Raw genomic sequence first — 16,792 nt, 5'->3', positions numbered from 1 at the left:
ACTGCCTGTATTGCAGATAGGGCTCTATGTCAAGTTATGCCATTGCAGACTGTTTATGATAAACTGGGCCAAACCTCATTTGGAAATGATCAAAACGTAAAGTTCAAGCTTCAAATCTGGCTTTAGGTCTGACGTACTGTTCAGTCTTTAATCTGATGACTTAGCAATCTGCATCCCTACACACGATTGGCTTCTCAGGGTCAAAGATAAAAGTTTCACAGGTGGGTTTTATGTGTCAGCTTGATTTCAGTGTCACAGGAACTTGAAATGGGGCAGGAAACCCGCTGCTGAGGATGTGGTCATGTATTGACATGCAAAAGCGCAGTAATGCAACATTGTGGCTGGATGGGCTGCGTGTGACTTCAGAAAACGTCTACAGCTAACTTGATGTAGTTTTTCTTTGTGGCACTTGTGGAGGACAGTGTTTATGCTCTCAATTCATGTGCCATTTACTGATGTTATCAAAGCAAACGTGTAAAAATGGAGACATTTGTTTGGTTCTTTTTCTGTTTGCGCAGCATTTCTCAATATTCACCCAGAGAAGAAGTGCACACATCTGTTTGATCGTGGAGTCAGTCAACAGTAGACCTACGTCATAGCCAGGGTTCAAGGGAAGGACATGTACTGCAACACCACATAAGTAGATGTTGATGTTTGAAAAAGCTAAAACTAACCTAAACATGAGTCATATGCGTATGGTTGTGGCTACAGATGTTGGGTGAGAGGTGACCTGCTGTCGTATTTACTCATAGGTGGGTAGGTGGAGTAATTATTATGACTGCATTTACCCCGAAAACAATCAAACGTAAGCTACGGCAGAAAGCCAAAATCTTGCTCCGCTTCCCCTGAATTACAGTAATCTGTCTGAAGCTGTGGCACAGTCCCTGTTTGTTTTGATGTTAAAGGTTGTGGCTGTGCCATGGCGACATGGCATGAGGAGCTGAGCCTGAGGAGGAGGGCAGGGAGAGAAGTGAGGTCAAGGACACACTAACAGAGCAGCAGAGCCGTCTTCATTCTTACTGAGACATGAGACAGACGTCAGGCTTCAGAATGTCAGTATTAAATCAACTGGCAAATGACCACAGCTGGTTTGCATCCCCACCGAGGAGGCAGAAGGAATAAGATTTCAAATGTGGAGGAGGGATATTTGGTTGGGCCCACAAATTAGATCTAAACACATAAACCATGAGTCATGAGGCTATCTGCCTTGGATCCAGTGTCGTCTGATCTCCGGCTTGTTCCTGTTCGCTTTGAGTAACTTGAGTAAAGTCTTCTGTCTCAGTGTGTCACTGTTAATTGTAATAATGGACGCATTAAAATGTTGCTGATGTTTTCCAGTTGAGCTCAGTGAGTTAGAGGTTATCATGTTAGAGATTGAATTCCTGCTGCAGCCAGCCGTGCTGAAAAACAAATCCACTCATAGCACTTCGGGAGACTTCAAGCTATACAAATGTGGGAATAATGCGTTAATGGAAATACTTCAAATTTAATTTGTAAAAGGATGAGGACCCTCTTCTCCTTGGACTAATACAATCTCAGAGAAACTTCCAACAGAACTAGTCTGCTGTCATCAACACGTCTTTCTCTAAGATCAGGCTCTGGAGAAGGGATCATCGTGCATTAGCTGCAGAGGTTCCCTTCAGCTATGGTCTGACAACAGTTTAGCCTCTGCGGCCTAGGGCTGATGTTACGGGGCTTCTGGTGTAGCCGGCAGATATCCAGATAACAGATGATGGATATCCAAGACTTCCTCTCCTGTGCACAGGTCATTGTTTTGTCATTGTTGATTAGCAAGTTGATTCTCAAACTCAACAACAACTTGATACTTCAGCTAATCTTCTATAAATAGATAACCGCATATGAATGCAGATCCATGAAAACGGAGGTAATTAAAAGCTAAGTCGATGGGTTCCAAGATTGCATTTCGGCCAATGCATTCCACCTCTTTTGCTCTCCACACAGACTGTTTACCTGCATGCAACCAAAGCCCACTCAAACATGATCATGATCAATAATACTCTGACTTCAAACAGAAACCAGAACTGATGCCAAAATTCTGGCCCTTACCCACAGATTCTGTTTTTATATGCAGATATCTGTTTATGGAGATTATTAGTAGGTGGACTTTGTTTCCTTTGGATAGAGCCAGGCTAGCTGTTTTCCTTGTTTCTAGCCTTAATGCTAAGCTATATTAACTGTTTGCTGGCTGCAGCTTCATATTCATCATATAGACATGAGTGCTATCATTTCATCTAACTCAACAAGAAAGTGAGCAAGCATATTTCCCAAAATGTCTATTTAGATCCTGTGAGAGTTAAATACTTGTATTGTTCTGTTCGCTTCTTCATATTGATCCTACCTGCTCTGCCACAGTGACCATGTGTAAATTTCAGCAGGATCACTGCTTGGAGATTTCATTCATTAACTATCTTGTGAGAGAAAGTGCAACCACGGCTACGTCTTCATTTGGGCCCAGTACTTTTCCTATTCTGTCAGCACTCCTGGGGAAAAACTGCAGATTCTGCACATCAAAGCACAATGTTTCATTGTGGATTAGGTGTGTCTGTTTGTTTGCGTGTGTGTGCATGTGTGTGTGTGTGTGTGTGTATCCAAGTTTGTGTATTTGTCATCTGCGGTCACTGACTGGGAAAGTTACTGGGTGAGGCTCTTCCATCTGTCTTGCACTGAGGGAATAGTTTTGCATAAATTTGAAATAAACACAAAATGAGTTCAAACAATCATCATCACCTCTGGCATATTATACACGTCATCTGTTTGTTTTTACCCACATTTGATGGTTAAAAGCGTCTTATATGGCAAACATAAAGTTGACATCTTAAGAAGGACTGAGGACTTGTGTTGAGGACTGCATTTCCACAAAACTTCCGCCCTGTAGACTTTACTTGAGAGGTGTTAGCTTTAATATGAATTAAACCTCCTTGTTGTCTCCACCATCTGTTTCTCCTGCCAGCTAATTCTTTGTGTGCCTTTTTCAGCTGTCAACAAACCTAAAGATGAGGATCAGGGTCTTCAAACACAGGACAGCAGTGGTTGTTTGTTTTGAGGCAACCTTGATGACATTTTCCAGAGGGCTTTCACATCAGCAGGTGGTCCCCAGATATACCATCCAACCAGCCTGCACCACCCGGTCAGTCCAAACCTTTTCTAATCTCGTTGGTCCCAAAGTTCAAGCTGATTTGTTGACCTTTTTCCTCCTCATCTCCTCTCATTAATGCAAAATGTGTTTTTTTTTTTTTTTTTATTCCACGTTTCTTTATCTCCTGTGACCTTTTTGAAATCGACTGTGTTTCAACGCAGACTGTATCTGCATGACTCCAACAGTTTTCTGGCATCAATGCCTACTTTTAATATTCCACAGGAGAATGTAGAAATTGGAAAGAAAAAAAAACATAAAATACATTAAAAATCTCTAAGCGATTGCATCCATTTTCATCCCATTACAAATTAGATCAGTGAGACGGGGTATATTGCTGTCATAAATGTGGGGGCGAGAAATATGTTGTACTTAAAGTTTAATACAAAATAATAAAAGAAGTGCTTGAGAGAAATGTAGTGCAACCCCTCATTCCCATTTTCATGTTAAAAAATTTGATATACAAGCATCGGGGGCCATATTTTGCTCTAACACTCAGTGATCTCCTATTTGAAAAACTGCAAATCTATTGTTTATTGATATAATAGAATCCCTCTTTCAACCCCTGATAGACAGTATGCACATCAGAGAAGAGGCCTTAATCAAACCATGATTTGTTTTAATTCAACATGTTCCTGCTTCTTCCTTGTGATTTTCCAAAATGAAATTTAGAGTCCAAAAAATACAACCATAAATCAGGTTTGCATGATTTTTCCAAACATTTCAAACAGGCTGTGCTGCCCTCGGTGACTTTTATTCATTTATCTCTAGCTTTGGCTAAAATTTGATCATGTCAAGGTCAATATGAGAGTCAATAAAAAAGAGGATTGAGCTCCACCTGGAGCTCAGACGAACTTCAGAGTCTGACAACATCCATCACACAAGAATAACAGCAATTATCGTCAAACCTCTTGAACCTGAGTCTATCATTGCTAATCTCTCCCTCCCTTTGGCTCATGATATTGTGTCAGCCAGGCTGGTAACATATTTTTCCATACTTGCAGAACACTGAATCAATGTGACGCAAATAACATTTCTAGGCATTAAGTGTACAGACGTCTAATTAAAGTTAATGAGCAAATGGTTTTAGAGACCACCACAGAGCTTCTAAGATTACGTAGGGAGAGAGTTTCTTTCCGTAGGGCTGCAACAACAGAGATGGTTATCACGCGCAAAAGGGAAGTGTCTCATGACCGGTGTCTGGAACTGCACTCTGAGTAAATTAACACAACACTGCTTCCCCCACCTGGCTCACTGCGGTCCAGCTGGAAGCTGTTGTGCTCTGGCATTCATAGTGTCTCTGAGGTGATGCCGAGATCCTCCCATCCACTCATTTGTCTTTATTCTCTGCACGTTGGCTCGGCATCTCCCATTTTGCCATTTGTTTTCATTTTCCATTGGCTAATCCACAGGAATGGTGTGGCATTGAAAATTGGAGCAAATACACAATGATCTACTGTGTTGTCACTTTCGCTTGGGTTTGTTTTCTCTCGCTTGCACACGCCACTGGTCCATGCACTGCCATCAATTTATGTACAGCAGGCCCCGGCGCTTTGTTGTGCTGCCATTGGTTAAATGAGTGTCCAAAACAACATGTTCTTCAAAAACAGATGGCCACAGCTTTCCATTAAGCCTATCAGCTTTTCGTAGTAGCTGAACTGAAGTGTGTTTGTTACTGATTAATAACTGAATATTCCAGGGATGTATGAATAATGCGCAATAACGACTATGTCTTCAAGTAGTTGTGGTGCTTCATGTGAAGTTTACAATAATGTGATTAAAGCAGAGGGAACGTGTGCTTTTATCCTGTTGCTCCATTGCCCTGTCCTTTACACAGAGGCTTTGTGGATGGCCTGTATTTTTATCTGTTTGAGTTTCATAGACAGTATAAGCAAAGGCGATGCGGAATATAGCAGCAAGGAGGTTATCAGATTACATAAATGTTATAAGCTTGAGTCAAACTGGATGTCTGCAGCGCTCACTGTGCATCACAATCTGCAACCAAAAGAACAGTGGCCTACTTTCAGCCCTTCCTTCGACTTGCGCTTACAAAACTGAGCAAAACCTGAAGGTGTTTTGTAACATAACACAAACCTGCTTAACAGGTTACCTTGTTTTACATTTGAAGCCCCTCATAGGTTGTTGCGGGTCTCAGGCTTTATTCGTTTTTGTCCTCTCTTTGATTACACAGTGTGCACAAGCCGCCAAATCTGAACAAATTCAGTCAAACCTGCTGATGACCATGCGAACTGCACTTCTGGTTACAGGTCTGTGTGTGACCAGAGAGAGAGAGAGAGAGAGAGAGAGAGAGAGAGAGAGAGAGAGAGAGAGAGAAAGAGATGGGGGCTTTGGCAGGAATGCATGAAGATGGTCCATGTGTAGCGTCAAAAACGCTCGAGACGTACCTCCTTGTTCAGGGTGTACTGGAAGTGATTTAAACGGAAAACTAATAACGTCGGAGATTACCACGCGCACAGAGTACCTGCTCACTGTGGGGGGGGTTGGACATGATGGGGGCGTTTCCAGCATTAGCAGCGGGCCACTCACACTTATTTTCTGCGCTCCCAGCTCTTGGGTAGAAGCACTGGTTGAGCGCAGTCCTGCGCGGGGTCGCTTCCTGAAAGCCTGAAACACGGACTGGATCTCCTCGTTTATAACATGTGCCTACAGAAATGGAAACATGAAGTCGGGTTTGGAATGAGCTGGAACGGTAGAAAGGCTGCGTAACTGAGACAGTACGCTCTCACCGACGAGGAACTGGTGCGCCTTGGCACCGGAGAGGAGCACCAAACTTCACTGCCGAGCTGAGCATCAGTTAGGACAAAGGGTTTGGCACACTCACTGAGCATGTGAACTGTGGACGATTTTCGATAATGTAAATTTGTAATTATCAACTTAAGATCCAGAAAAGGGGTGGAAAGCGTCCGTCTTGTCCTCGTTTCCCTCTCTCCAACCGTGCCAATGCTGGAATGGCTTGTGGCTCTCTGCATTGTGATCCTGGTGGTCTTAATATGGCCAGGCTCCAAGAGCCAGGCGGATGCCTTGCTTCAAGGACTGGGAATTTCACAGCAGGCAACGAAGGATAAGACGGGGAGATGCGTCTCCGACCGAGGCGGGAGCGACGGTGTCCAGGCGGCCTGTGCGGGTGCCGGGACCGGTGAGAGAGCACGCACCGTGGCACTGATCTGCAAACCGTCCGCGCTGGCTAACTACCTCCTGAAACACTGCAGGACTTTCAGCAATTTCTCGCCGTGTGTCGGCTGGACGTGGCGAGCCAGCGGCTTCTTGCAGAGCGTGTACGAGGCGTGCTGGCCGTGCGACAGCCCGGTCCAGTTTGTGCGGGACAACCTGCAGCTGAGCGATGATGGGCTGGTGGCCTTGGACTGGGCAGTGCCACCCTACCAGAAACGACGCAGGACGTCCAGCCACTCCACCAGTCCCGTTCTGCTCATCATCCCAAACTCTTTTGGGAAGATCACTAGAAATGTGTTAAAGGTAATCTGTGCGTTCTTCCTCAAATGATCTTATAGAGATGATAGTATTTGAATAACTATAAATTAGTCATATCCATGATGAAACTGAGCAGCAAATCATATGATGCAGCCTGATGATAATGAAATACAAAAGGAAATTACATAAAAAAACAAACTTAAAACTTTCTACAGTCTCCAGACACTAACAACATCAGGATGCTGTTTCTGAATCTTGACATACTTACCTACAAAGAAACCCATTTGTATCGATTTCATTGACAATGGTCATTGTGTCATGAAAATTACAGCTGCTCTGTCTCCAGTGTCACACCATGAGTCAACATGATGCAAATTACAGCAGCTACATGAGAGTGTGTTGTGTACTCTCTCTTGTCTAGACCAACAGCAGCAGAGGGTAGAAGCCAGACACATGGAAGACACATATTTAATGCATGCACAGACAAATACTGTCCCGCAAGTATTTCACCTAAAACAGGAGTTAGACATTCAATCATTTCTGAGAGATGTGAGAAGATGCCATGTGCAAATCAATAATGGCCATTTGGCAAAGGCAATCGTGTGAGCTCAAGTCATGGCAAGCTCAGTCTGAAGAAAAACGCAGAGCGGTAAAAAAAAAAAAAAAAAAAAAAAGAGCAAGAGCAGATGCAGAGGCAGCACAAGTCTTTCAACTACTCTTTCAATACACTGACTGAGGTAATTGAGTGAGGGATTACAAAGCATCGCTTGACTTGAGGGGCCTGGGGAAGTGCAGCGCTGCTCCACATGAATGCCTGTTGGCTCTCGCACCACTCTGGGCACCTGGCATCGTGCTCACTCGTTTCATTTCATACTATGAGCTCTGTGTGCAAATCCATCACAGGCTTACTGTCAGGCCCATGTCAGAAATAGCAGCTCCGCAAGAAATCCAACAAAACCGAATGGGTTTGACACTAAGCTAGAGTGAATAAGTTGTTACGAGGATATATGAAAAAAACAACAACAAAGGAGAGAGGATGTAAGAAGAGGGGAGAAGAAACAATGGCGAGACGAAAATAGAGGGAAAACAAAGTGCTAAAACGTTATAAATATGTGCCGAATTTGAGCTTCACCACGGGAAAAAGAAAAATGCTGGAGAGATGAAAAGTAATTGTCAAAATGAGACAGATCCGTGCCTCATGCATCATCAGAGTAGAGAGTATTTGTGATGCTGTCAGCCGGTTACGCTTGGGAGGGCTGGAAGCTGAGGCACCACAAGGGATATACACCAATTAAGATGGCTCCTGTCACTGCTGAGATTCACCGTGTATAGCCCAGTGTGTGTGTGTGTGTGTGTGTGTGTGTGTGTGTGTGTGTGTGTGTGTGTGAAAGAAAGATAAAAGGAGCATACACACACACTCACGTGGGTGTGTATCTGTGACACATTGTGGGGATGTAGACTCGTTTTGAAGTGCAGACAGCACATTTCAGGAGCTCATGAAATTATGAATGAGCCACCTTCCTCTTAAATTATGCACATCTTCACCCTCAGTTTGTCCTTTGCTCCTTTGTTTTATCCAGTATGGCATGATTCATAGGCATTTACATAATGGTTGATACAGTAGCTAACCACCTATCATATACTGTACAGTCTTTCCAAGTATACAAAATATACTTCATTCATTCATTCTTTCTCTCAGTCGATCACTTAGCTGGTTAGTTAATTCAATCACTGTGCATTGAATTATGTTACATATTATTATGTGACATGTTGTGGTTTTTACATGTGCCTGATTATTTCTTTGCCTGGTGCTAAGCTAAGCTAACTGGCTGCTGCAGTAGTGTCATATGGGAGTGAGACGGTGAGAGCAGTGTCTTCTCATGACTTTTGTCAGGAAGTGAAGAAGCACACATCCCAAAGTGTCAAACTGTGCCTTCAAACCAGTGTTGCACTTATCTAAACTCTCAAGTCCAAGCAAGTCTACATTGACAGCTACCCCTCCAGAAACTAATTATGTCTCCTGATCTCAACCAATATTTTATGATGAACATCAGAAAGAGGTCCCGCAAAGAGGCCAATTTAATGTCGTGGAGGTGTGTAAAGACATGTAGGAATGAGCCCAATATTCAGTGGCCTGTGATCGCTGTTTAGAGAAACGTGTTGAAAGGCCATAAATGTTCCTGGAAGCAGACTTCCAGCTGTTGCAGCCGTCTTGCCTCACATGATTTACACGCGTCACACTTTCCTGACAGAGCAGATAGATTTGCGAGCAGTTTTACCATAATTTTGTGACCTAGTTGCAGTCACAAGTGTTTTATTCAGCGTGTTTCTGGCACTCATTCCTCACATCAAGCACCATTCCACATTCCTTATGGATGTGAGGTATGATATAATCTGGTCATTGTGTGTAATTTACCTTTCAGCACTTAAATGATTGTTTTTCAGACCGTTCATTTCACTTTCTGATTACGGAGAGTGCAGCTTTGGAATTTTCCAAAGTCCTTGGGGGATAGGATAATAGCTTAGCTAAGTGGAAAAGATTTACCATTAACAGTGACGATTAGACCAGTGAGAGAGGTAATAGTAAGCACTCATGCTCCATCAGTCCTCATCTTCGAAATTTCTCAATCACAAAAACATTACCAGCGCTACAAAGCACCATACAGATACAGCACAGGGCATAAACACACCGATTTATAACTACTAAGGAGACTGTTGCTCAAAAACTTCCATTCATTTCAGAGTTTTCACAGAGAACCAATTACAATCAGTGGACACAGAAGCAGACGGGGCATCAGATCTGTGTTTTCCGTCCTCACATTTCTCTGTGAGTTTTACAGTTTGGTGTTGACGCAGCGGTGTGCAGACTGTAGTATTGAGACAGTGGCTTTTTTTTTTTTTTTTTTTTGATGTTGGCTCTTGGTTTCAAAATGGAACAATGTTTATGTGTTTTTAAAGAGCCGATCTTCAGTTTACTGGACCATTCAAAATGGACAGAAGTGCATGGAATGGACAGAAGGGGATAGAGAGGAAATTTATCCCCATTATCAGAGCTTTGCATATCCTGAAATATGCAAACAACACATCAGGATTTGGCAACACTTCTGTCTATGGCTCATGTGCTGCACTTTTGCCAACCAGTACAGTGTACGAGATATTAATTTACCTTAAAGTATAGACAGAAAACCCCAGTGTTGTTTCAACTTACAGCTTACAATCAGACCAATACAGCAAACCCTCTATGACAAAATCCATTTTTATGGTTGCTTGCTTGAACAACAGTCAGGATTCCAGTTCTTGGTATTTTTCCTGTGGCGTTGTCTTCAATAATTGATAGCTACTCTCCCCTTTGAATGTATGCCTGTGATGCTTATCACTTTGAAATTGAGACGGGAAAAAACTGCCTCGCAACTGCAGAATATATTTTAAAGTCAGTCATTTTTTTCTGCCTTTGTAAGACTTCACAGCAGAATATCATGACTTTTTAACTTACCAGTCTTCTCCAGCAGTGCTGCCACGCTGGATTGAAGAAGAAAAAATGATTCTGCTGAAATGCAAGAGATTAAAGAACAGCGTTTTTGGCAAGCTATATTTAGGTTGCGTAGAATTAGTTAGAAAGCTGCCAAGCAATTAACTATAAAGATTGCTGTCATGGCATTTTTTTATATAACAAATAGACTTTTAATGTAGATTTTCATTATATGTTTGAACCGTCAGAAATTTGTCCTGCATGATTCATCAGCAGGGCAATGAAATTATTAGAAGACATCCTCATGTAACGCTGGGTGAGCCTGTCTGGTAGCATTTAGCGTCATGTTGCAGGATGCATTCGAACATGGAATTACTCGACACAATTGTCACAAAAAAACAACTTGTTGGCTGCACTACATATATTTAACCCACAAGAGTAAATCCATTCCTGGGACATGTATCACAGGCCTGTTGGAGAGTATTTAGGCAATCTATCAGCCTGAATAGAGGGCAGAGCTTCGTAGCGACATGCTTTGTTGCCTCTAAAAGGCCTTTAATCAAATAACATCCTTAATTTAACTTGATTTGTGGACGCATGCTCCGCCGAAGCTGCTGAACTTTGTTTCACACAAGAGGTGGTCTCACAGAAGGAGATGACATTATTCAATATGCTTTGGAGGGAATATTGTTGGACGCCATTTACGCTCCTCGCACAGAGGGTGAGGAGTGTAAATGCTGCTTCTTGCATGTGTGTATTAGAGCCTGCATGTTGTCTAGTGTCTGGAGTCCCGGCTGAAGGAATTTGTCACTGAGCTAACAGTTTATCAGCTCTGACGGGAAACTGCTGGAGTAGCTGCTGTTAGTTTCATACTGTTTCTGAAACGAAGCTGGGATCTTCAAAAAAAACAGATTCACACTGTCGGTATAACATGTGAAGAAAAGTATTGCCAGAAACTTGCACATATATTAACTATGAAAAAGGTGAAGTTACTGTATTTCTTTGTAATCAATATAAAAACTAATGAATCACATTCTAAACTGGTGATATCAGTTTAGTAATTTATTAGATTGTCCATAACAAACAGGTCAGAGTGGACTCTTCTTGACCAGGTAACGCTGTTAACAAAGCGTGTTTAGCATCTATCTCTGCTCGGCTGTTCCTCATCACTCCTTGAACCTGTTGTAGTGGGTGATTCACACAGTGCATCACCACTGTGTCTTGATGTTAGTTTACACCACCTCACTGTATTGATAACTGAGCAGCCGAGCATAAGCAAGACGAAATCATTTCAAACTCAGCTCGCCTAATTTAATCTCAGCCGCAGCATTCATCACTCGGCCCCGGCTCGCGTCTGTCTGCAGTTTAAATTGTGAAATATTTAACCGTGTATCCTAATATCGGTGGGAGTTAAACTGAACTCAAGTGATTCATATTCAGTTGAAATTGCTCTCTTCCCCTACTCTCACAAACTCTTGAATCACAAAGGTTGAAAACGGAACCAGTGGAATGAGTCAGGGAGGAGGCTAATGAATGAGTGAACGAACGATGCTGCGGTGTGTTAGCTCTGCTCCGACTGCCTCGTCATGTATCTGGCCGAGTAAGTCCCCCTTTCATATAGACAACCGGAAAGTGGCTGAAGTGCTTCTGCAGTCTCTCTCAGCTTGTAAATATTTAATGCAGCGATTCTGCAGCTCTTGCTCACCGGCATCTCAGATTTAAAGCAGAACGTAACTCTTTTTAAAACGGACTGTTTGTGGCTCTGACCACAAACCTTCAGCCGCCGAGCTGAGATGAAGCAGAGTGACGCTGCAAATATAGAGGGAAGACGAACCCCCTCCTTGTGTTTCCAGACACTGTAATGGATTCGGATAATTTATTCTAAAGGTAATATGCAGAGCCTTGACTGGAACAATCTGTCATTTTCATTCCTTCTCTGCATTGGGAGCTTTTCAGTGTAATTTGTATAATTATCATTTCTGCTCTGCTCCGGATCAAAACTTTCCAGAGTTATTTTTCCCGGTTTCTGTAGTTATAAGCTCAGGCTTAGGCTTCCTAAAGTCCAATGATGGATAATGAGTATTTTTGTTTTAGTGCTCAACCTTTTGGATATGACAGAAATAAATGCCATATGAGACTCTGCGTTAATTGTATTACCAACACTCACCCGGATTTAGGGAATGAACTGATGTTTACAATAAGCTCATCTGCAGGCGGGGATACAAGAAGTTATATATTTACTCTGATTTCTGTCCTTAACACCAGCAGGCACAAGGACAGTAAACAGTTTACTGTAAACATGCAGAGGGAAAAAAAAAAACAGAAAAACACCAGCAGCCATTCGATTTGGAGAGCCTGATCCTTGAGAGCCTCAAAAGCAATGACCAACAATTGTGCCTGAAAGGTGACAAAGCTTTTGGGTGAGCAGAAGAACATTTTACAGATTTGACTTTGATTTAAAATGTTTACACATTTCTGTTAAAGAGACATGAAAGTCATTATTTCTCTTTTAGTTGTATCACATTTTCTTACATTCGCTCAGTCAGTGTCAGTGACCAGAGACCAAACATCTCATATTGTCACACGCGTCTCAAAATGAGCATGATAATAAAAATAGCTCACTATTGAAGAAACAATGAGGGGTGATATTTCTCTCCACAGTGCAGCTGACTGAAAGGGAAGACTTCCTGCCAGAGACATGAGATCACAGGTTTCCATAGTCAAACCCTCGCTGCTCTCATGTGCCAGCTTTGCTTCCAGAAAAGTTCAGGGAGAGCTGCATGTTGCAGGTTGAGGCTGAGCTAAACAGCTTGCTGTGGCCTTCATGGACATCACTGCAGCTAATGAGATTGTGCGTAATGTTGGCCTTCACCAAGGCCTCAGCGGTGTCTGAGAACTGCCTGCACATTCTCCACTTTAAGGCGACTGTCGCTGGAGATGAACTTCTCATGTATCAGTAGTTTACCTGGTTATGGCCCCATCAGGTGTTTCTGCATGTTCTTTTTCAATGCAGTGATGACAGTTGAACCTAATCTGTAGTACTGCAGTGTACACTTAAGCGTGGTTAAGCAGCACAGTAAAAGGGAGCAGCACTTTGTCTTGTAGCTTTCACTGTGTTCTCACTTCCCCCAGCAACTGGTCATTTCTTTTTCCATACAATAAAAAAGCAGCACTATACATTTTCAGGTGTTACAAAGGCGAAAACACGTAATGGAACAGAATGAAAACTGACTTCTGAAAGGAGGCATTGTGAGACCAGGTCACATGTGGCTTATTCAGAGGGACAAAAGAGGATTTCTTTATGTAGGCGTAGCATGTGTAAAATACTTTGTAACACCTTTTAATGATTTTTTTTCTATCTCCTTCTCTACAGTTGTGTGAAACAGCACTGTCCCATGGCTACCTTCCGGCTGTTTTCAACCGCCGCAGCCACAACGGCACCCCGCTCACCACCCTGAAGCTGCAGCAGTTCGGTGACCCTGCAGATCTGCGCGAGGCTGTGCGCTACATTCGCTACCGACAACCTGCAGGAAGACTGTTCGCAGTGAGCGAGAGCACCGGGTCGGGCCTTCTCCTGTCATACCTGGGGGAGTGTGGATCATCAAGCTATGTGACAGCGGCCGTCTGCCTGTCACCCGTGTTCCGCTGTCAGAGCTGGTTTGAGAATGGGCTGAGCTGGCCCCTGCAGTGGGCCTTCGTGCTCTACCAGAAGATATGTCTCAGCAGGTACGGAGGAAGGGATTTTTTTTTTTTTCATAGTTTTGGACTTCATTTCTGTTGGTATCACCAAAGTACTTGTTAAGAGCACAACAACATCAGTACAACAAAATCTGACGAGGCAAACAAATCAACAGTCTAGCCAGATTTTGTGCCTCTTGTGCTGTTTGACATTATTAGTAGCTCTGCTGCATGTCCAGATATTAGCAGTTGAGGTGAATATTTAGCAATAGGAACAACGGCCAGAACTACAACAATAACACAGTAAGAAAGTGGAATTTTTCTTTAATGACAACTAGTAACCTGCGAAACAATAATAATACAGTACATTTCTTGGTACATATATGCAGTACGTGCAAATCTTGGCCTTTTGGAACATGGTGCATCAGCTTAAGTGAACATTATGAGTTTTGGAAGACATGAAGAGAAAACACAAAAACACAACTTCACAAAGCTGCTGCATATGGAAATCTTTAAAAAGTACACTGAAATGTCGAAAACTTTTCATTTTCAGTTAGCAAAAACAGAAAAATGGTTGAAAGGGCAATGTAAGAACAACACATGCAAGTACTCACTAACCATTTACTGGAGAGGCACAGACAATTCAATCATGTCACTGTAGCAACAGATGGCCTGTTCAGTGTCAAGTCATTGATTCTGAGAGACATCGTGACCCCGGTAAAGTTTCCCGAATCAATGCCAAGAAGCAAATACGAAACCCATGCAGCTCTTCAAAATTGATTTACTGGTTTTCTCTTGTCTCTGTTTATTTGTGTTTGTGTGTGTGTGTGTGTGTGTGCTCGGATGTTATGCATAGGTACAAGACTGTCCTGGGTGCAACCATAGAAACAGACACCGTGTTTTCTAGCTGTTCCTTGCGTGGCCTGGAGGAGTCGTTGTTCTGTCAGACTGTGGGCTCTGCACCAGCAGCATCAACAGGGCCCGGCAGCAGCAGCAACGCTGCAGGTGCATGGGATGCTTACTGGGAACGCAACGAACCCTTGAGGGATGTGGACGAGGTGGCTATTCCTGTTCTGAGCGTGTGCGCTCAGGATGACCCTGTCCGCGGTGACACCCAGTCCACGGTACCCTTGGAACTCTTTGAGACAAACCCACATTTTTTTCTCCTCCTAACCGACCGTGGAGGTCACTGCGGTTTCTCCACCCGGTCCGAGGAGAGTGCCGCTGGTGCCTTTGGTGCAGTCAGTTCTGTGGCTGCACCAAACAGCGGACTGGAGAGCCGTGGGACCAACTGGAGCCACAAAGCTCTGTTGGAATTCTTCAGGGCAACCACAGACTTCTTTGCTGCAGAGGAGAGAGCGAAGCAGCTCGCCGCAAGGAGGAGGGGGCTGGGGGCAGGCGCAGGCGGGAGGGTTTTCCGCCACCGCAGCGTCAGTACATGTAAACGAATGCCAGCATGTTCCCATAATATCCATGCCATTTACAACTGGCAGAGGTCCTATACACGATGAGGGAGCTTAATGGAAGTTAATGGACCCACTGATGCCTTCTGATAGTGTTTAGATTTGGGATGCGAAGGACTCAGGATGTTTTCTGCCCGAGTGACACTCAGCCAGAATCAGACTCAGACAGAACTAGAAAAGTGCAGAGGCTGTGAAGAACTGAGGTCATAGATTACTTTTAAGTGTTGTTCTCACACACTTGATGGGAGCCATAAAACACAGGAATAGAAAAAAGATTATGACAGGCCACAAGCTCGCACACAGTTGTTATGTTTAACTGCTCAACAGTTGACACTAAACTCTCCAGATGAGTGACTTTATGCTGTATTTTTCAACAGAAGACACAAATTTCTTCACTGCCAGCTGTTAAAACTGAAGGATTCTGTCACAGTTTTATGAACACACACATACGTCTGCCTCACATTTTGCTACATTTGCAACCACAACTGCATTGTTATTTGGGATATCTGAAACCTTGACATTTAACTGTTGTATCTTACTGTTATTCTTTTTATCACTGCAAGGATATTTATTGGGGAGCAAAAGTGTTGAAAGTCTTGTGCCTAGAGTAGAAAATCCAGTAAAAAAAATTCAAATTAATTGGAGCTAAATGTCAAATGAATTTAATAAACTCATCCGGTGTTATTGTGCACATTAAAGAGAGTTTACTGTAATGTGTTGAATTCTGTATTGGGAAATTATCAGTGATGCCCAGAACAGAGGAACTCATGTGTCATTGCCACCCAGATAGCTTTTAGAGGAAAGTCTGTGTAAGAAGGTTATATTTTAATGAGCTGGGAGGCCGAGAGCACTCCATGAGTTTTCCTCTCTCATCATTTAACCCTGGCTGCTCTTGATCTGAAGGTGGTGAAGATGTGAGGGTGGCAGGTTTCGTACTGAGGTGGAGCCTTTGAGACTCAGCAGCTTGATGCTGTTTGAAACATTTCTCGAGCTCCTGGAAATGTGTTCGTCTTTCTTGTGCATTATGATACTAAATTGTACAAATTAAAATGATACAAAGTAACAAGTATAATGTTGAGAGCGTTCAGAAGAGAAAAACTTCAAAGGGCAGCTCAAACGTTTAATAAGCAGGAAAAGGCCTGAAGTTCTGATTTTTGTCTTCTGTTGTTTTATAAAAATGCTATACACCTGTTTAATGTGTTTTATTATGTGATGAATTAAACAATCGAAATGATAATAAATGAAACACAATGGAAAAACTTGGGGAAAGCATTATTTGAGGCAATATTGTTGTGATCTGTGGTCTTGTCAAACCCCTGCGGAGTCGATGCTCACAGACACTCCCTATTATAGCTCAGACCCCACAGCCATTCCATGCTGTGTGTGTACGTGTGTGTGTGTGTGTGACGTTCTCTGCAGTGTTCATCTGCCCACTGAGTCTTATCCACTCAGACAGCTGGGACACAGCAGTGTACACACAGACGCACACAAAATGTGAACTGTGCGCCGGCAGAGACACTGTCAACACACGTCCTCGCCAGCACACACGCAAACAGAGAGACTCACACAGTAATGCTC

The 16,792-nt window shown here is 43.1% G+C and overlaps 1 protein-coding gene across 1 annotated transcript; it reads left to right on the top strand.

Annotated features, from left to right (window-relative positions):
- Nucleotides 1–5,725: 5,725 nt before the first annotated feature.
- On the top strand, nucleotides 5,726–16,473 carry abhd15a (abhydrolase domain containing 15a). Its single transcript, XM_076734253.1, has 3 exons — nucleotides 5,726–6,649; nucleotides 13,447–13,799; nucleotides 14,608–16,473. Exons 1-3 carry the CDS (start codon nucleotides 6,116–6,118, stop codon nucleotides 15,260–15,262), a joined length of 1,542 nt encoding a protein of 513 aa, XP_076590368.1. The 5' UTR covers nucleotides 5,726–6,115; the 3' UTR covers nucleotides 15,263–16,473.
- Nucleotides 16,474–16,792: the final 319 nt, after the last annotated feature.

The sequence above is a fragment of the Chaetodon auriga genome, chromosome 7 (genome assembly GCF_051107435.1).
Source record: "Chaetodon auriga isolate fChaAug3 chromosome 7, fChaAug3.hap1, whole genome shotgun sequence".
Taxonomy (NCBI): domain Eukaryota; kingdom Metazoa; phylum Chordata; class Actinopteri; order Chaetodontiformes; family Chaetodontidae; genus Chaetodon; species Chaetodon auriga.
This window is presented reverse-complemented; position numbering and strand designations above follow the sequence as displayed.

Coding starts and splice junctions, on each gene's coding strand:
- abhd15a (XM_076734253.1), top strand. CDS start 6,116: ATGCTGGAATGGCTTGTGGCTCTCTGCATTGTGATCCTGGTGGTCTTA. Junction 6,650..13,446: donor TCACTAGAAATGTGTTAAAG/GTAATCTGTGCG, acceptor CCTTCTCTACAG/TTGTGTGAAACAGCACTGTC. Junction 13,800..14,607: donor CAGAAGATATGTCTCAGCAG/GTACGGAGGAAG, acceptor TGTTATGCATAG/GTACAAGACTGTCCTGGGTG.